Source organism: Triplophysa rosa, linkage group LG11 (genome assembly GCF_024868665.1).
Source record: "Triplophysa rosa linkage group LG11, Trosa_1v2, whole genome shotgun sequence".
NCBI lineage: Eukaryota > Metazoa > Chordata > Actinopteri > Cypriniformes > Nemacheilidae > Triplophysa > Triplophysa rosa.
Window position 1 is genome coordinate 7,190,864 of NC_079900.1, and position 22,150 is coordinate 7,213,013.

A 22,150-nucleotide genomic window follows, 5' to 3' on the forward strand; every position below is an offset into this window, starting at 1 on the left:
GCGCCTTCCACTCGGATCCTTTTATGGCTAGAATTTCTGGAGCATCAGCCTCCAAAATTTGAACCCCGTTCTTTCCCTTTGTTTTCAATTACTGATAGACTTTCGTTCCGGAGTCGATCTTTCTCTTCCAACCTGATGCGCTCACACAAACAATTGCAAAAATGAACACACGCTCATCCTGGACCGATGACCCAGTTTTGCATGTGGCAAGTTCCCTAGCGCTCATGTGCTCGTGTCATTAACCCAGAGCACAGCACCGGAGAGAAAGACGGAGCAGGTTGCTATTGGCAACCGTGCCCGTTTTTCCAAGCCAATTCAAACAAGAGTGCTTTACACCAGGAGGACAGTTTGTACAAGATCATCTCTGAAATCACACGGAAAACATCTCCAATTACAAAAATGATTTTTTAGATGACAACAATGAAAAAAGGGTAAAAACGCAAACTATTCAGGGTAACATTCAAAGTAAGGACCCATTTTGAACATTTCAGGTAACTTGCAATCTAACACACACTTATTTAACTTCCATAAAGAGCAATATTGATAACAGAGCTTTCGATATAACGATTTAATACTCCACATGAATAAGATGGATGTGGGTAGAACAAAACAAAACAAAACCAATTTTTTCGCTAAAATTAATGGTGACTGGTGACAAAAACTCACGCCAAGAGATCAATGGGTTCTGGGTGTTTGCCAGGACATTGCTTTTCAGTTGTTAGGGTATTCTGCTTGGTTGTTATATTGTTTCTGTTGTGTTCTGGATGGTTGCTTACAGACCAGTTAAAACAGTCAACTCTACTCAAGATATAACTTGACACTCCTTCAATTACTTGACAAAGTTGTGCTTCAACAAGTTGTACCAAGTATCATTCAGGTCACAAACGCTATGCAGTCAAAATGTATTTCCTTGCCTTGCTGATATCACAGCCTGCCTTCCACAATCAAATCCTGAAGGACAAAAATCAAGCCTAAACCTACATTATTTGCCAATAAAACACTATTTTAATTCTATTAATACTATTACAGCCGTTACACACATTGCAAATGCCATTTTATATTATCTTTGACCCAATCCACCTCTGTCTTAACACCAGCAGGTTCAAATTGAGCTAATCTGCTCTCAGTGTTTAATCATCATGGTGGAAATTGTGAAAACCATTTCAGCCTGTAACTGGGGCAGAATTCATATGGTGTGCTGGATATACCTGCGAGACTGGATTACAAATCAGTTAGCACGTAACATCTGTAACCTGCCACGAGTGAATTCTGTGTTGGTACTTGAATGATGTTATCAACACTTCAAGACTTTCATCTCTGAATAAAATCGGAGCACTGTTCGTAATGGAGCTCCGTACGTTCCTGTAGGTCATTGCGATTATGGATTTTATTCCCAGGGAACACAAATACTGATGAAACGTACACTTTGTAAGTCACTTTGGAGAAATGTGTCGGCCAAATTCATAAATGCAAATGCAGCTATTGGTTTATACAAAAGCAGAAATGCATTACAGTAATAGAGGCCTAGAGCAAGCTAGATATAGGAGCAGAACTGTGATCGCTGTCAAACTGCAGTTTCTGGGTCACCCCTATTTAATCTGTAACCTTTGTAAGAAACCATCTGGGACTTTAAGGAGCTCACTGTATAATCAGTCCAACTTTTACAGTTAACACTGAATGGCTTTAGGCTCTGAAGGCATTTTGCAGTACTTACACATTTTTATTCTCTAATGTTGTGGAATACCCCTCTGAAATATCTTATGGTACGATCCATTGCTTTTTATTTAGAGACTAGAACAATGTAAACGGGTTCCGAAAACCTGCTGGAGCAAACGTCTCTCTTACCTTACGACTGAGGCTGGTGAGCGAGCCGGGTCGCAGTACACGGCGTTTCCTGCAGGAGAGAAGTGGGCGCGTGCGTGCAGCCACACACGTACTGTCGCGTGCAGGGGGAGCCAAAGAGTCTGTCTGCTTCTGCTGAGCCTCGGAACGGAGATGCTCGTCTGGGCCCGAGCTGTCGGGGGAACCAGGCCGTAAACTGAATGAGGAGAGAGTGAAGAGTGCAGAACAATGTTAGGATGATACAAGAGAACGGATCATATTTAACGTATCTTAGGCAACAAGCTGTACTGAATTACGTTTCTTGAAATTCTAAAAGGCCGTTTTTCATCATCCACAAAAACTGTGTGTTCAGAGCGTGTCATACCTGTTGATGACACCATTGACCTGTCTGCCAGGTGCACAGCTTTTCCTCAAGCCTGTTTCCTTGGCGACACCATGGGACGACACAGATCCCTCCACTCCAACAGTATCATGATCCTAAACAGAAAAGAAAAAATGTTGGAAAGAAAACCCACCAATTTTCTCCCTGAGTTGGTTTGGCCCAGAGAGCTGAATGGTCCCTGCTGCATTTCTTCACTACACTGAATGAATAAAAAGGTCAGCAGCACTTTGCATGAGAGAAACAAAGAGATCAAGTGTTTGGAGGCCTTCGCCTCAATCCTTTCTCTCCTTCTCCCAACAATCCCAGCATTCTCTTGGGCAGAGTGTGTAGGCCTGCATCATACTGAACTTTCACTTAAATGAGCCTTTTATTTATTTGTGTAGTTTTACCGATACCAATAACTAACTTAGTTTGGAACTTCTTATCTGTGTGTGAGTTAGTCGCTATTAAATGTCCGTGTTTCTGGTCTTACACGTGAGACAGGGCAGGTAATGGTCTCTGTTCTGGAGCCACCGCTGTCCTCCGGTACAGACTCGCACACTGAGCTCTCCCCCAGTAGGACGGATCCCTGTTAAAACACATGCACACATTTAGCCGCCAAAACATAACCTAATGTACAAGTAATATAGTCCAATGTCCGACAGGAGGTTGTTTGCTTCCCCTGTAACAACTTTCTGCACCTCCTTTGGCTTTCGCAAGCCAGTAAAAAACCCAAGTTCAACACATTAAACTGCAGAAACAGCAGAACATGAGTTGATCTGCAGTAACCAACAACAAAAGCTGCAGTTTTAGTGGTTGCGTGCCAATGCTGAGGACTTTAGCAAACATTAACTTCTTGAACGTAATGTGGATTGTATCAGGTTTGCTAATAGTCTAAAAATGAAACGATGATCCCACAAGAGCAGTTCAACAAGGGGACATCAGCAAGCACCTGTGTTGCCAAGTTACCAGAGGCAGGAGCCACCTCTGCTTGCTTAAACCTAAACCTGTTTAAGCAAAAATCTGTGATTCAACAAATAAACAGCATGAAAATAACCTTTAATGTGGACGTTCAACATGAAATATTTTCATTCAGGATGTATTGTGCATTTAATTTTACACGATGTAATGTTGCCAAAACATCAGGTGTTTCTGCATGAAAAGCATATGATGCACAGAAGCGAACACGTATGTATTTGTACCCACCTTGCCCAGGCGAATCTGTCTGTAGATGTCTGTCTGTTGCCGTATACGGTACTCCAGGTCAGAGACTTGCGCCTGTAGCCAATTCCAGCGACTGATGATAGCGGCCCGGTCCACCGCATAACGGCCTTCCGCTCTTCTCCATCTGAGGAAACAGAAAAGCAATGGTTACATATCAACTTCGCTAGTGTTTTGGTGTAGACACCAAAGTGATGTCCCTTTACAATCAATGAAGCCATCTACAATGGAACTTGTTGTTGTTATCAACTCCCTACACCACCTGCCATCTCATGCGTGTTGCAGAATATGGAAGCAAGAAATCAAAACCGAAAAACTGACAGGAAGTCAACAAAACCAGTTTCATCCAAACTTCCTTAAGCTGTTTATGTGCATGCGAGACTTTCACAAGCCACTCGTCACAGGCTGCGTTCAACAGGCCTTTTCCCAGAATCCATTCGATTTGCCCTCGTGAATCTTCAATGGAGTCTTACTTTACAAAATCATCCAGTATGATATGCTGAAGATAAAATGAATTGACCTCTGACCTCTTTACATTAGACCCAGTACATTCTTGCACAAACTCACTGAAATTAATAAAAGATTGCAAAACACAGAAAAACAACAACAACAGCGTCTTATTCAGCTGAACCACAAGTACATGAGCCAAGATTTCCCTGAATCAGAGAGAGCGAGTCACTTCAAAGACAAAAGAAACAATGAAGAGTGAAGCGAGGAGAAATGGAATTACACTCTCATCCGCTTCAGAGAAAGTTGAACACGAAAGCTTGTAAAAAACAAAAACCTTCCTTTGCTTTTTTTATAAGAAATAATATTGATCAATACATCCAATTATTAGAGTTTTAATGAGAATACGGCTCATTTATGTTGCATATATTTCATGATTCATTTCCACTGTGTGCTCCTCAACTGAAAAGTTCACCCCATAAATAAAAATGATGTCATCATTTACTCATTTCTTTGTTCTAAAGAACAGAGAGAAAAATATTTAGACGAATGCATATAACCAAACAGTTCTTGGCCACCACTGACTACCATAGTAGGAAAAATACACTGGTAGTCAAAAGTGCCCCAGAACTGTTTGCTTTGCTACAGTCTTCACAATATCTTTTGTGTTCAACAGACAAAGAAATTTATAAAGCAATTTTCCTACTATGGCAGTCAATGGTGGCCAAGAACGGTTTAGTTTCAAGCCTTCTTCCATATATCTTTCTCTGTGTTCATCAGAACAAAGAAATATACACAGATTTTGAGCAACGGATAGGACATGATAACTACATTTTCATTTTTGGGCAAAACTGTCCTTTTAACTTAAGAACGTGGACATTGGACTTTAACCGGGCTACTGTATGTACATCAACCACCATTCTTTGGGCATGCTCAAAAAATTACTATGAGACTGGGACATAATCGTTGCAGATAAAAACCAGCAATCTGTGATGGTGGGGAGATCTGGCATACATCTATGATCCTGCCTACACACAAACACACACAAACTGTGCGATGATACATATGAGAACACAGAGACAGACATTAGTCAGGTCTATGGCCTTTACATTTGAACACTTAAAAATTTTGGAATTGTTCTAGTTTGATTTATAATTAGATCAGAACACAAACACAAAAATCAATCACACCAGGCAACCTGCACAATAGCAACAATTACCACAAATTCAGTATGTAAATGAATCCCAATGAGGTAGACAAAGACAGAAAAATGCTTTCCTACACTGGAACATAAACAAGCAGTGTTTCTGTGGAACAAGCTTACAGATCTTCACCATCATTCTTTCTGTTTACTGGAAATCCACGTTTGCCTCTTGCCAGTACACGCGAGTGCTTCTTGCATCCCTTCGCCACCCTTTTTTAGAAGGCTTTCATTCCCCCCACATGGTGTGGGTGTGGGGCAGACACGTGCAGTAATACCCACTGTTGGCCACAAGAGGCAGCGTGTGAACATGAGTAAATTTAGTATAGTGCATGTCTGCGTGTAGCCACCGGAATATGACAGCTGCTTTTCAAAGGCACACAGATAACCGCCAACTGAAAGTGAGCGTGCATGGGATATGATGTCCAAAAATACCACATAAAAAAGACGCTAGGCTTCAAAACAGCCAGGCTGTGTTTGTAAGAGGAAAAAGTGAATTAAAAGCAGTGAGTGAGCTGTTTTGGTACAAACAGATGTTAAACGAGTGCAGTTGAGTGAACCGAAGTTGTTCCCCTGACCGTTGTCCTCAAAGGAAGCTGAAAACAAACAGGAAGTGGCCACAAAACACTAGCCACATGAGGAAAAAGACTGGATGTGAAGAACAAGGGCAGGTCACACGCTTCTGGGATTGCCCGAGTATAGGAAATTTACATAAGTCAATAAGATTGGATATCTCTATAGCAATTATGTTTCAAGTTAGAGTAATGTGTCAAAGACAGAGTAATTTCCACTATAATGAATAATGCCCACATGGCCTGTGTGTGTGTTCGAGCTAAAGACTAGTGCATAAAAGGCACACACTTGCAGACAAGATAATGCTACAACATATGAGAGTATTAAATAAAGACCTAAAACCTATGTTCAACACAGACGTAATAAAACACAAAATAAAACATTTAATTCCTAACAATTATGTAAACCCAGGGGATTACAACATTTACAAATCATATGTTATATCCTGAATTAGCTTGTTTTAGTATTGTGAACATGAACACTGAAAAATTGTACACAAGCATTTCTCATACAAGACCGCAACATTTTACCAGTAAAATAACTGGTGCATAGAGGTGTGACGAGATCTCGTGTCTCGCGAAAACACAATAACCTCACGCGATTGGGGTAATGGAGTGCTGGGCTCAAAATTACGACCATTTTAGTTGCATATGCTCCCTAAATTTAACCTGCGTAACCTCAAAATATATGTGGGAGAATTTGTATGTGTGCACATTTTGTTGTTGTGCAACCTGTTTTCATGTCCAGAACACGCTAATAACTGCACAAAGTATGTGCATGCTGTGAGCTACAGTGACCGGCCCGGCCATTCATAGACAACATGATTTTCCATCCCGCGGCGCTACTTTCCCACTGTTTTTCTATGTAAACACACACTAGATGGACGGGTTTCAACGTTTGCGCACTAGCACTAGTGTTTACGACGGTTTGCACTACAAGCACAGTATAGCAATTGCAAGTTCACATTACGTTATTATAAATACATTCACAGGCAAACTTCTTCAAAAACAGATCATCTGTCTCTTACACATGTGCAATGTAAGCATAAAACATGATGCGTTTATGTAGTTTTAACTGTTTCTCCGTAGGCTATGAGGTTTCAGTCAGTGGAGGAAGGAGGATTAACATTGTGATAGAGCTGCACGATAATTGGTTAAAAGATCGCGATCTTGATTCAAACACCCACACGATCTCGTTCATGAAAATCAACTATTCTCCTGTGTCTATTACACCTCCGACTAAAATCATAACGCTCCAATCTGTGTTGGTGCTGCCGCTGAAGCAGAGAAAGCATTATCATCATTAGATATAATACGGTGTCTTTTCAACCACATATCATTATTTTCAATCACATATCATTATTTCTGTGTCAAATGATCACAGAAGTACTGGAATTAAAGCAGAGTTGCAAACGCGTTTACAAGCTCTCAATCTGCCCAAATTAATCTCACACCAAATAACAAACCAACAAAGTAAATACAGCCTAGCAACAAAACTGCTCTTATGATTGTCTTGCAGGGTTGAGTTACATTGTTCTGATTATGCTTCACATCTTACCTGGACAGGTTTGAAACAAAACTAACAATCGCGGTTTGTAGCGCAGACAAATCCGAGTGCGCGCTTATATCCGTCATTACGGTAAAAACACGGCATGAGAGTGTGTGGCGCTAATCACTGTATTTACGCTAATAGAGAAGCTGCGCAATCATGAAGTTGCACAGCATTTCATGTTTTCAGATTATTTTAAACTGTTTACAGGTGAGAATACTGCGTTGTTAAGTTTGTCAAGCAGGACCTTTTCAAGCAGTCTGTAGATGTCAGGCAAATTAATAGATCTTTCTAAAGACCTTTAATTGCAAGTGTCACCTTATGAATTTGTTTTACTGTAGAAATATTTCATAAACAAGTTAATTAACACTTTTTAGAAAGGTTAACTTTTGCATTTGAAGTAATTCATTGCATTTACCTATGGCACTTGTTGTAAAAATTCTCACTGTAGTAACTATAGGTTAACAATGAAATATGTAATAATTTTGAAGCAAAATCCTAAAATGTTACTTGGCTAAATAAAATATTTTTTTTCATTGAGAATCGTTAAAGAATCACAATCTCTATTTGAAACAAAAGAATGTGATTCTCAATTTATCCAGAATGGTGCAGTTCTACAGTGGGATATGATCACCACCTCTGCTAACACAAGCACTATGCAAAAGCATATAGAGAGAAAAAAAACTACTAAAAAAGCTGCACCTGTTAAGAAAACAAAGCATATTTTTTGTAAAATTACATGCTTGTCAGTTAAGTTTGTGACAAAACATTCTGCAGTGTTTACATATTGTTCATTACTGCATAATATAATTCATTAAGATAGAAGTTTAATTTGTTTCAAGTACAAGTTGATTTTATAATCCCTACATTCTTTGCATTTTGTGTTTTTAAGGTGAATAAAATACTATTTTTCCCTATATATTTCATCATTGAGGATTTCTTTAAAAAAAAGTCTAAAAATCTCGACGTGAACCGAGTCTCGTGGGATAAGTGTCTCGTCACACCCCTACTCTACGAACACAAAGTCATGCATATACAAACAGTTTAAACATGTACATGGCAAATAATTCCTTTACATAAATGCTAAGAGGGCCACCATAAGAAAAAGCCAGTGTAAATGCCTAGACGGCGTTATCAGCATATTTTGTAAAATTAGCAAAAAGTGAACCAAAATAAAGCAAAATCTTTCACTTTTAGAAATTGATGAGAGTCTCACATTATTTTGTTAAGATTCAATCAAACAAAAGTTCCTCTAGCTCCAGCCCTCACCTATATTAGTATTGCTACTACATTAATATCTACTACATTAAAGGGGTCATATGGGGCGAATAAGTGTTTTTCTGTGTCTTTCATGTGTTATAATTTGCCCATGTATTAGACACGTAAAATTGCAAAAATAAAAGTGTCGAAACAAAAGCTGCATTCTATCTAAAAGCGAATGCTCACCCAGACCTGCCTGAAACGCCTCGTGTAACCACACCCCCACAAATCTACGTTAGTTTGTGGTATGATTTGACTAAGACCGCACAAATGTATACGCAAGTAAGGTGGGTGTACCTGTCATTACAATTGCTTACAAATATGGTAAGACGCGTCACATTTCCATCACACGCTCACAGTATTCGATCACTTCACACTGGTTAACTGGCCAATCATAGCACACCTCGCTTTTCAGAGCCATGAGCTTTGTAAAAAATCTGCACGTTTCAGAGAGGCGAGGCAAAGAGGAGATACAAACATGCACACTATGTGGAAAATACAGCGTTTTTTAAACTAAAGGAACAATACGGGGTTTTTAGGAGGATCTATTGACAGAAATGCAATATAATATACAAAACTATTTCTTCAGAGATGTATAAAGACCTTACGTAATGAACCATTATGTTTGTAATACCTTAGAATAAGCTATTTATATCTACATACAGAGCGGCCCTTCATACATTGAATTCGCCGCCATGTTTTGTACAGCAGCCCTAAACGGACAAACAACTCTACAACACGTGTTTCCTCTTCCTCTCCGCTGCGGTATAGTGGTGAAACGGATCGCGGATGATCTGTACGGATCGTACTCTACAGCTCCGAACGCATGTGACCCGCGGATTAACTAAGTTTTTTCATCATTGAGTAAGAGAGTAATACACGCTCTCTCTACAGTTTCAGCTCCAACGCTCTCGCGCTCTCTCTCTCCAGTATCTGGACGAGTACAATATTAAAGCGGTTCCAGATAAACAATGACGCTCAAAACTGCTCCGTCACACAGCTAATATTACAACAACAACAACATATCTTGGTTCTAACAAACAGAAAAACCAATGTTACTCACATAATGATCCGAATCAAAGCAACCTCCTCGGGGGTGATTTTAAGAAGATCTTTCTCTCCAACGACTTTCTGCTGGAAAGTATCTCCATAGACATCTGTGAGTACATATCTGCTAAAAGCCTTAGTACCGCAGGTCCTAACGCGTCTCTGCTGGAAAGACTTTATAATATTAACGCAGGTCCTAGCTCCTGCCTGACTTTTACCCTTCTTTTTATACCTAAAATCAACAAACCTTTTATTTTATGTAATAAATCGCTCTTTCTACAGCCCACATGATCTCTTCCCTGCGTCAACATGAGAACAACATCTTTTTGTACTGTGGTGGCCACCGTCGTGTTTGGACTGAGCAATTCGTTGCAAATCTACAGTATAATACAACGCTAGTGGCCGCTGTCAATCAAAAACTGCGCCTTTAAATCATGTATACACATTGCATTACATCTAAAACAAACGATAATATGCGTTTTAGCTGTGTCATATGACCCCTTTAATAACACATTTAAGATGCCCTGAACCTCGAAGTAGACAAAAAACATTGGCTTCAGGTGTTCACATCACCCAGCTATTGCATATTTATCTTTACAAGACAAAAAAAACAAGCACAGAAAGTGTGGAATATAATCTGCATGTCTGGGCCTGGTGGTGACTCACATCCTTTTCAACCTGACGACAAATTGCAAACCATAACAGAGCTTGCAAGCAACATCCACCCGAGAGGTCAGAATTGTACCCAAGTAAAGACAGACACAGCGCATTCACAAATACAGAGACGTACACAAAACCTTGAACTGTTCTCAGCAGATTCCTGAACACTGTGACCTCTGCAAAGACCAAACCATGATTAAGACTAATATTAGCTATAACCCAATCACAACCCAACTTGAGTGGAAACATGCTGAAGGAGAGACACGGCCCAATCCAAGGTCAGAAAACACTACAGAAGATGAGTATGACTCCCTGGGGATTTGGTGATGTGAAGCAGCACAGATGTGAAACATAACCGTGAAAAGCACGCGATTGTCATTTCACAGTGTATTTGAAATTTCACCGGAATTTTTTCTAGATCACTGCTTTCCTGATGAAGTCCTTGCCCACAGATGCGCACGCGTTAAAGCGCACCCTTGCCGAGACTGTTCAGGAAATGACAGACAAGGCGGAGGGCCAAAATGAAAACACAGGAAATCAAGCCTGCGGTGATCATTACGTGGGTAACACAAAGCCAGCTGAGAGACGATAACAAAGAGCGTGTGCACCTGCATGCATGCAAATATAAACGACCTTGACAATACAAACACAATCGTTCATAATAGCAGTGTTATAGTGTTTCAAAGACTTTAATATCAGTAATCGATTAGAAACAAAAACAGTAAAATTACTTTGCATGCTATTTAAAGGCACCTCATTTTTAGCACTTGCTGCAGTTTTAAGCATTCCGTGAAAGCGTAAACGTGTGTGTAGGGCCGAATGTGTGCTGACTGTAAGACCAGAGATAGAGCAGCTCTACTGCAGACATGATGTGGGCGTCGTCTGGAGAACAAAGAGTTTGATGTGCAGAGAGGGAGAGAGGGAAGCCCCGCCCCTTAAGGTCACATGACTGGCAAGAGGCAGACATGAGGCAGAAAGAGAAAAGCAAAGGAGGGTGAGGTAAAGAATAGAAAAGAACTGCTGTGTTTTCAAGTATGACTATAGTGTGCCTAAAATAGTTTTGTATTGTTTGGAGACGGAACATTGTTGAACTAAAGTCATTAAAGAAAAGTAGAGCATAAAAATATTCCATGCATGGTTTCACCGGGTCTATTTTTATAAGGATGTCTGATTAGTAAACAAATCATTCGTGTGAATTCTTTTAGAAATAAAGGTTGACCAGACATTTTTTAACGAATAATTAAAATATTAATGTTGAAAATTACGTGAGCTCTGAGACTGTAGTGTACACTTTCGTGTTCATAAAAGTTTCGCTTAAATGTGTGATATGAGTAAACAGTGCTCATAAACGTAAATAGTGGCCTCACGTGGACTGAATAGCGTCTTTGACCCGGAAACAACACAAAAAGACCTTCAGATACTTCCTGGTAGGGTTGTCACTAGGGTTGTTCTGATTGACGATACTATCGTGTATCGACGATCCTCAGACCTATGGGCAATAGCTGATTCCCTAGACGATAGTTGGCTGTTTGCCAATATATGTTGCAAATCAATATTACAAACGCGCATTGCGCATTTCTTCATGCAAGAGAGCTTGTGATGTGCACGGCTCGGGATTTTCCTCGCAGGAATTGCTATGAGCGTGAGGGTTTAAAACCAGCGCACAAGTTGTTCCCGTTTGGCAATCAAGTAATAACAGCACACGAGGACAACAATGACGCATTTGGATGAATGATATTGACTTACAGCAATAGTTTACTTTCTCTCGTATAAAAGGTTGCGATGGTAAGTAGCAATGTTGCCAACTGCACTGAACTTCAACTCTGATAGAATGCTAATTGCAGTCACACATGAGCATTTTCTAGACACGAGCTTCTGGTTTTGTCCACAAATCCAGCTTGTCATAGATAAATGCGCAATTGCCCCGCCCCTCGATACTATCGTGTATCGGTGATCCACAGGCTGGCGACAGAACGATCTGACTATAGAGAATATCACCCAACACTAGTTGTCACGGTACCATAAACATGTCTTACTACTTGGTACCGAGATACTTCACCTGGTATAGTATTGTATCACGATGCTGTGCCATGTTCATAATTCAAATCTATACAAAAAACACAAGATTTAGATGAAACATTTTGTATTTACTATAGTAAACTGAATTATACTTTGCACTAGAATATTTTGTTGTATTAACTAGTAATTGGATAAATTGTAGCAAATACTGTAGTATACTTAAATATCTACTATGGTAAGACTCAAAAACACTAGTGTCTATGAGTTTTAGTAGTTTACTGTAGTAAATACTCAAGTACACTAGATCATTTTTAACGTGGGAACTAATTCAAATGTTGGACAAATTTAATTGATACAGCAGTCTTCATAAAGGGAAATATTAGGCTTACTTTAAATGCAGAACTAAAAAGGCCAGTAGGTGGTGTCAATTTTCCACTGAGCTAGTGAATCATTTAACCAACTCGTTCAAAAAGCTATTTTGAATCATTATCTCGTCCGAGTCATTCAAAACACACATTCATTTAGGAGATGAACACCGCAAAAAGGCAGATGTAAGTGTTCAAATGAATATTAATGTGCATATGCAACATTACCTACGGTACTACGATACTACCGTTTCAAAAATAGAGAGGCATCGTGGGTATTTTGAAGCTTTAGCATCGCGATGCTACCGTAGCACCGGTACACCATGCAACCCTACTTCCTGGGCCTAGTTGTAACTAACAAAAAGACTGGCCAAGAACTAGGCCTTAAAAATTCATAACCGAGATCTCAAAGTCCTGTGAACTCGACACAAATAAACCTCTGAGTGAAATCCGTCCTGCACTCATGGACAGTGGGCCTGGTCTCACGCAGAGGAAGCCTGCGGCCCTAATCATTCATGCCTCCCGGCACATTACTGTCAGTCAGCAGATTTCCGCTGTGCCGCTCACACGAGTGACCAGACCTTTTCACAGTGCACGAGGGTGGCCACGGTTTGTGCCGTGCCGTTGCGCACTCGTAAATAACGCATACTATCACAGCGAGTCACGTGTGGGGGGGTGTTAGTACTGATAAAGGGGGGTCTGGAGAGTCTGATAATAAACCTGTTTCCTCACTGACCACATCACAACCATCCTTCCCGCCAAAACATGAGGAGGGGCGTCTAACGTTAACAAAAGAGCCGAGGATCGTTTTACATGACTAATGTTTAACTATAGCAAACATGGCAGCCAGTGATTTGTAGGACCTTGGATACTAATGCATTTGTGTCTTGTTCTTTAAACATTCAAGAGAAACATGCCATTGCCTTTTACCCACTCAATACATTAGGTGTGACTTCATAAAATTTTTTTAAAGAATCACATATGATTTTTTTGCTGTTGCTACATAATAAAAAGGCAACAGATCAAACTTAAACAACACCCGGTCGCTCAACAGCTACAACTACAGGCCAGTCTATGCTATAAACATTTGATCACAGATTTGCTTCATGAGACAAATGCAACTCATAACTTTGAGAATGTGACTATTTATTATTTACAGTTAAGAAAAAACAGGCTTACATAATGTTTTAGTCACTGATTTAGCTTGCTTGTAAACTCTTGCACGTTTTTTTATTAAACAGGCAGTCAATCTGGTTTACTGCTGCATTGTTGAATGTCATTTTTTCTAGAACGTTCCGAATTTTAGATCCAGATATAATTACATTCTTCAGTTTAAAAACACCCAGTTGAAAACAACTGGATCTTTGAAAACAACTGTCGAGTCCAAGCATGTCTCCAAGCACAAAGAACTGTTTGGTTACAAGCATTCTTACAAATATCTTTCTCTCCGTTCGTCAGAACAAAGAAATGTATACAGATTTGGAACAACACCAGGGTGAGTAACTAGTCAGTAACAAGTCAAAGCAATTGCAAGGTTTGGTCCATACGAGCAATAACTGCACCCACAAAATTACAAAAGGAAAATGCTACAGAGCACTCCAGAATTTAAACTCCCACATTCCAAAATATCCTCACTCTCTCGTACAATGCCTTCAGCTGGCAAGAGCAGGGCAGTAGTCCCAGATGTGTTTCACATCTCTTTAACAGAATTCCCAAATTTCCCCACAAACAAGCACTAAAACGTGAGTAGACTCCATGTGCGCCTCCCTATGACATAAGTAGAATGGGAGCCAGGCAAGGAGGAGCCAACAAATACTGAGGTGAATCAATGGTGGAATTCTGGAGTCATCGCATGACTAAGAAAACGAGGAGAAATGAGAGAGAGAAAACAAACTGGCTAAAAACAAGTACAAAGGAATGAATGTGTGTGCGAGAGAGATCGTGAATTGTTATGCAATGGGTGTGGGTACAGATTTCCAGAGAGGGCTGTCAGTTCTTCTGTAAGCAGCTCCAGATGTTTGGAGATCGTTGTGGGAAAATGACGCGGGCGCTTGGCATGTTTCAACTCCTAAATGCACGACCAGAGCAGCAAAAGCAGAGCCAGTGGCGTCAGTTTTACGGCAGAAGCAATTTGTGCAGGTTACTCCAAAACCAGTGACTTGAAATACGAATCACTCATTTTGGGATAAATGTAAAATGTGTACTGAATACAGCTCGAAGCTTGAACACAGGGGAATGAGTTTATGAAGAAAATTTGGTGGGAAAGTGCATAATGTACAAAAATGCATTTACGACTTATTTTCTTGGCATACCTGGTTAACAAGTGTATCGGAGCAGACAACAAAGGAAAAAAGCAATGCCTGTTCTCGAATTTCTCTTGCTTCATGGTACTTCAGCATATCAAACAGTATTCTAAACAAATTTATGTGGAAAAACAAGACAACAAAGAGACAACTAAGGGCAAAGGGATTTTCTATACATATGACCTACATTTTGGTCTTTTCTCACACAAAGCTCATCATGTGACTCTGGAATACAGCACACTAGTCATATGGACTGAAATTATGCTGCTTTTGTCCGTCTAACAGGCTTTGTCCAGATTGCACAGATTTTCATAAAAGAGACTTTTTCATACTCTTTATTACAGGTGAATAACAGCATTTTCTGTATTATTTATGTGTTTGATAGCATGATAGTGTACACTGAGTAGAAAATTACTTAATGTATTTCCACATAAGCAAATCTCTAAATCATACTAGCGCTGTCAAATAATTAATCACAATTAATGGCATCCAAAATAAAAGTTTGCGTTTACATAATACATATCTGTGTACTGTGCATATTAATTGTGTATACATAAACATTAGGGGTGAAACGGTTCAAATTACTCACGGTTCGGTCTGTGTCACGGTTTTAGAGTCACGGTTTCGGTTCGGTTCGATTCGATTTGTGCTATGTTCAGGGAAAAGGGACTACAGACAAATAAAAATAAGAACAAATAATCAAGCTACAAGTAACAGCACCAATAAAACAACAGAGCAAAGCAGAAAATTAAATAAGATACTGTATATATACCTTTTAAGGTAGAAATGGATTAAAGTAATCAAATAAAACATAACATTGCATATGTACAAATTAAATAAAGACGAATCATAATTGAAGTTACAGAAGCTATTGAGTCACAAGCAGTGAGTGATTTCCTTGACTTTTAACAGACAGCAGGAATATGCTGCTGTCGCTTTAAGAGGAATGAAACACATCCAGAACACTGATACTGTACACATGCATTGTTTTTCGTCCGTTTCGTTCGTTCACTTAGGACATAACCTATTATGTTTGTTAAGATACTCGACAAGATAGGCATGTTGACCTACTTCGTGTGTGAATTTGTCCGTTTAAGCGCTTCAAAGACAACTCAATATTTGCGCCATGTCTGAGACTTTCCTTATGTGCGCTTCGGATCTTCTCACAGCGCGCAAGTAAGTTTTCTTCTGCATCATCTTGCACTTAAATGTTTAAATTGGCAAGGCTTGAATGAGTTTAGTTTAAACAGCAACACGTGCTGTTCAGGTCTCACCTGCACTCGCGCGCTCACAACACCGGGTGATGAAAGCATAAATGACTGGTCATATTACAGCATACGTCAATTGAAATTTGTCTACGTTATTTGATTTGTTTTAGGTATTAAATGTGTATCCATCGACAAACATACATTAGCTGAACTTTGTCAGTCTGTTTTATGCATTATCATTTTTAACGAACCACATTATAAATGCGTCGTCAGATTTAAGATGAACCGCGGTCCAAGCGCGTTGGACCGTGTGCTGAACCGTTGGTGGAGAACCGTGCGGTTCAATTATTTACCGAGAACCGTTACACTCCTAATAAACATGCATGTTTATTTATATTTCGGAAATATTTAAATGTATTATTTATATTAACCAATAAATAAAATTATATATAAACGTTTATCAATTGTTATATTTTTCTTAAAAATATACATGTATGTGTGTGTTTATAAATACAAAATGAATGTGCACAGTACACAGACCTATATATGATGTAAACACAAACTTTTATTCTGGATGCGCTTAATCGTTTGACAACTAAATCAAATATACAATTTCAAAGATTTGTTTGTTGTCTCTGGAATGTGTGTGTCTGTTACTTTAAGGTACAAGCAGAGTCCTGCTGTCCTGACGGCACAAGCACTGCTTACACCCGCTACCTTTAAGAACATCAGATTCACCTGATCAAGGTACGAAGAGCATTTTAATCAATCACTGCATCACGTGACAGGACCTGATGAAGGTCTGGACCTTGTCTTGCTGAAGATACTTCAAATACACAAAATACATCAAATTAATAGGTTACTGTGTATTTACTGATTTTTAAGAAATCGTGAGTAATGAGAACTACAGCGATGGTGCTGCGGTTACCTGGCAACCCATCACGGCTAATTAGCTTCTACAGCACAAATTCATCAAGCCATTAAAAACCAATTTGTTTAACAAAATCACATAAAAAAGCAGGACGGCACGCGTTAAACCACGTTAAATTTGGCAAACTCATCTGATCTCAATGACTACTAGAACATGCACGATGCAGTCTTCATCTGAACAATGGACACAAAACCTAGAACTCCACGTCATAGATGGTATTAGTATAAATTGGAGAGAAAAGGGAGGAGAACAGAAGGAGATTTCATTTCACACCGCAGATGTGCACTGATCAAGGGAGCGTTTAGGAGCAGACACACTCTGGTGGTCAGATAAAACCCAACCTGGTCAAAGCCCTGGAGGAGAAATCAGACACTTTCTTTAGAAATATGTACGTCTGTGATGCATCAAACACCTGCTTGTGTGACATCAGACAGGCTCAGATGTGAACAGCAATAGCTCGGAGCCTATGAGACACAGAACCTGTAAGAACCCACTACGAGCAAGTGAAACACTAATGTTTCAACAGGGTGCACAAGCGCAGTATATTAAAAACAGGACATATACGAATGTTTCAATGCAATATTTTAAACAAAATTGTAAAAGATTATTCATTTATGACTATCATTAAACCAAGCACAAGTACACAATATGGCACCCTTAATGAATGTTGCAACAGCCTCAGACTTTTAAGCTCTACAGAAATAAGGAAACTTAAAAAAGAAACTACAAAACTAAGTAATATGCAAATATCTGTCTGTCTGTCAGTTTATTTGGGCTTTGTACTATGTGACAAATGACAGTGATTCAGACACATTCACTACAGCAAAAACAAACTAATACTAAAAACAGGACTTGTTTCCAATACACCAAAAAGCTCATAGTGTAGCGGTTTGAACCCGGCACTGGCAAAAACCAACACTAAAAGAAAGCAGAGACCCTGCGTTTCCTCCACAGCATAGCTCAGCAACTCAGGAATTCATATTGTGGTCCCGAGACAATGTCCAAAAACAATAAGATTATCTACATCGCATTAGTGCTGCTTCCTGATCAAACACACAAACACCTCATCCTAGGACTAAGGTCTATCCTAAATTTTAGGATTAAATGCATTTCATGGGTTTAGGGATTACAGGTCAACTTCAAGTCTGACAGTAACTCACACAAACAAACCTGCTGACATAAGACATTATTAACTAGAGACCAAGTTTTGTCAGTTCTACTCCAACACATTACATTACATTTATTCATTTGGCAGACGCTTTTATCCAAAGCGACTTACAAGTAGGTGAGCATATAAACATTTTGCAAACACGCTACCATTAGTTTACAAGGCCATGCTACTAGGAGGATTAAAGCTGGAGTAAGCAAAGGAGAGCATGAACAACAAGATTTTTTTTAGACCGAGAGACAGTTATAGGCCCTTTTCACAATGACGTCACTTAACTTCAGCCTTTTCGCAAAGCAGTGTATCATAACATCCGTCTTGCAACAAACAAGAAGAAGAAGAAGTACTTCCGTTTTGCTGTCACGCTGGAATTTAACAACAGTGGAAAAAAACGGACAAACACGTATTCAAGTACTTATCCTAGCACCTTCGCTAACACAAAAAGAAAAGAAAACACTTACCTTCATAATCAAACAGGTACTGTTCAACGAAGATTTTGTATCCTTTCTCTAGCTTTGATCTTGTCGTTAGCGAAAATTTGTCTGCAAGACGTTGTACATCATCTAGACGTATTTGTGGCAGATGTGCAAGGGACTTGATAAACTTGATTCTGAGGCACTAGCAGAAGTAACTTCTTGTGTTTTACTGGTGTTTGGCAAACCAGCTTATAGGTGCGTTACCGCCACCTTATGAACTGGAGTACTAGCGGAAGTAACGATACACTGCTTCGCGGCAGAACGGAAGATGCGTGACGTCATATGAAAACGGCGTATTTGTTAGTCAAATAAATTCGGAACAGGTATGTTTTGAGCGGTTTTTTGAATGTTGTGAAGGATGCTGCAGTTTGAGTGGAGGCTGGTAGTTCATTCCACCACAGGGGAACCGAATGAGTAAAGGTTTTTGCAAGCTATTTGGTGCCTCGCTGTGATGGAACAACCAGGCATCGCTCATTTTCAGACCGAAGATGACGGGAGGGGATGTAGACCTGGAGCTGTGAGTTAAGGTAAATGGGCAAATTTGCTGTTATCGTTCTGAAGGCCAGTGTCAGCGATTTAAACTTGATGCGGGCGGCAACTGGCAGCCAGTGAAGTGAAATCAGGAGGGGTGTTACATGGGTTCTTTTATGCTGATTGAAAACTAGACGTGCAGCTGCATTCTGGATCATTTGCAAGGGCTTGACTGCATTGGTTGGAAGGCCAGTAGAGAATTGCAACACAGATAAAAAAATCAAATGGCCTTAGTTTTCAGTGATTTGTTCTAGAAGTTATAATGGTTTTAACTGGAAACATGAGCGTTAAAAAGGAAAACGATTATTTACATTAAACCTCACCAAAATGATTACGTTGAAAAGAATCATAACTCTGAAAGACATTGATTTGTCTCAAATGTTTTCTCTCTAACCTTCCTGAAATTTTTAAAGGGAACCCAGTGTATAGAGAGATGTATGGCTTAACACGTTGTAATAACCTTACACTACTAGCATTTGTGGTTAGAAACGCATCAAATATTTTCAATTCTTTAAAAAAACCTAAATGTAATACTCATTTTAACCTAAGGAGGCCGCCATGTTCTTTTTCGATGACGTAAACTGGTTGCACGCACAACTAGGCAGCCAAACTAAACACAGACACACTAATCAGTTCTTCAGTAAATATAAGGTGCTGTAGGATAATATATATATATATATATATATATATATATATATATATTAGACATGTGCCCGGTTAACCGCGGTTACCACCAAATCCTGCTGAAACCGAGCTGGCTGCGATAATGCAAGGTATCGTTTATTTTATTGATGCGTAGCTTATCAATAAAGTGCACAGGGGCATAAGGTGGGTCACGCAAGTCACTTGGCTGTTGTGGTGCATTACAGTTAAAACAATGAACATGGGCAGTATAAAACCTCCGCTTCATCCGTGCTGTAAATGTGCTGGTGTCACATCCGTGAATGCACAATAAATGTCACTGTTACTTTTCTTAATAAACTTTTTGTCTAATGCACTGCAGTAGCCAAGTGACTTGTGAAGCCTACAAACAGCATTATTTTATATAACTCATTACTCCATGACTTATTTTGAAAACCAAAGCACACCCACACATCAACTCTGAGAGCTCCAAGCGTTCTTATATTTTTCACCATGCTCACTTCCACTTACTTTTGGCCGAATGTATATGACATGATTTAAAAAAATATATTGATAGTAGAGGTATCACTATCGATACACTATTGAAAAAAAAAATATTGCGATAGTTGCATGTATCAATATTTTTGCACAGCCCTACACAATAACACTTTTTTTTAAACTGTTGGATGGATGCAATGCATATGTTAAACACATAACATATCTCGTCTCTGTGTTAACTGTTTTGAACTTGGGGAGCAAAGATCCCCGCGACATCAGAAGGATCATCATAAAGACGCATCATGATGCTCGTGAGTGAAACGGGTGCATTATGCGCATCATGATGCTCGTGAGTGAAACGGGTGCATTATGCGCATCATTCCGAGTCCAATGCGCATGACTGTAAATAACATAGAAGCGAATGTATTAAGCGCATCATTCTGTGTCCAGGATGCGCATGAGCGAGTCTGTTCCACTCTGCATTGGAGACTTTTATACAGTGATAGTTTTGTGCAATAAAGAGAGATTTATTTGTTAAACATTTTTTAGTATCTGTACTTTATGAGACCACATTGTAAAGCATATATCATACTCCAGTACAATTTATAAATACATTTTTATATGTTTTTTACCTTTAATACAGTACTTAATTACATTAAATAAATCCTACTTTTCTACTTTTAAAAGTAAAAATACTTAAGTAAAAGAAAGTGGTAGATCTTAATGTACTCATGGATTAAAAGGTTAAAAACAACATCTATTTATGAAATGTAGTGGAGTAAAAAGTATGATGTGCTTTATAATGTAGGGAAGTATTTTTTGTCTAAAGTAAAAACACTCTGATAAAGTACAGATATTTTAAAATGTACTTGAAAGTAAAAATGCTTAAGTACTATCCACCTCTGGCAATAAAAGATAAAAATATGCAATTCTACGTTGATCAAGAAAAACAGTGGTAGTATCGGATCAGGATAGGTTATCGGCCGATACTCAGAATTCAGGTATCGGATCGGCAAAGGAAAAAGTGGAATCGGTGCAGCCCTACAGGCAGAGCACTTGTGACTGTATCTGTCCAACAGCTGTCAGACACATTAACCCAAGTCACAGTTGTTTACAGCTAAACGCTGAAAAATTACTAAGGCAAGATCATAAAAATCTGGTTGTTGATGTACTGCCACATCTGTAAAAGTCTAGTTTGCACGGAGCCCCGTACATAGTCTCTCTACAAGTGGGAATACGAGTACCATTATTTATGCTGTTTCTACTAGAAAGTTCAGACACTGTTAATTTGACCATGTGGGTGAAAGATAAAGCCACGACTCCTTTAGCTAGAATCTCTTTTTAGCCAAATCATGTGCAGCAAAGCAAACTATGATTGGTCTGACAGTCATATGACCAGAGGTCGCGTTAACCAAAAATTCTCCATCATTGACGGATTTTTAATACCAATGACGGGGAAATCTGAAGGCTGTCGGTCATTTTGACGATTACAATGAGGGCAGTTTGTAATTCCCCTTTTTGTCGAGTTGGAAGCATCCAATCATTTCCTTTCATTAGAACGTGATCGTAGGGATGCGTACGTTTCCCATTCATTATTCATAAACGCCTCGTCCATTCAGGAAAAGCCACGCGGGATCAGCGGAGCTGAGCCATATGAGCCAGGGGCGCGTATAATCAAGACGACTATGTCGGCCCACCACAGTCTAATTTGTTTCGCCATATTTTCAAATCAAACTGAAAATCTTTTTGCAATTTTAATAACACGCGATCTCAAACGTTGTTTCTGGATCTCATTATGCAAAGCGTATATTTGTCATTCATCCGCCTCTTGTCGCGGACCTCATTTCAGTGAGTGGAAAAAAGTCTCTGTGCG

General features: G+C 39.4%; 1 protein-coding gene across 2 annotated transcripts in view; it reads right to left on the bottom strand.

Annotated features, from left to right (window-relative positions):
- Positions 1-22,150, bottom strand: part of kansl1b (KAT8 regulatory NSL complex subunit 1b) — a 58,280-nt gene that overhangs the window by 7,265 nt on the left and 28,865 nt on the right. For both annotated transcript variants that reach the window (XM_057345802.1, XM_057345801.1), the window contains exons 3-6: positions 3,410-3,551; positions 2,697-2,792; positions 2,207-2,319; positions 1,846-2,038 (exon numbers count right to left, since the gene is read on the bottom strand). In XM_057345802.1, the coding sequence (XP_057201785.1) occupies positions 1,846-2,038; positions 2,207-2,319; positions 2,697-2,792; positions 3,410-3,551 (544 nt within the window). The remainder of the gene's footprint in view (positions 1-1,845; positions 2,039-2,206; positions 2,320-2,696; positions 2,793-3,409; positions 3,552-22,150) is intronic.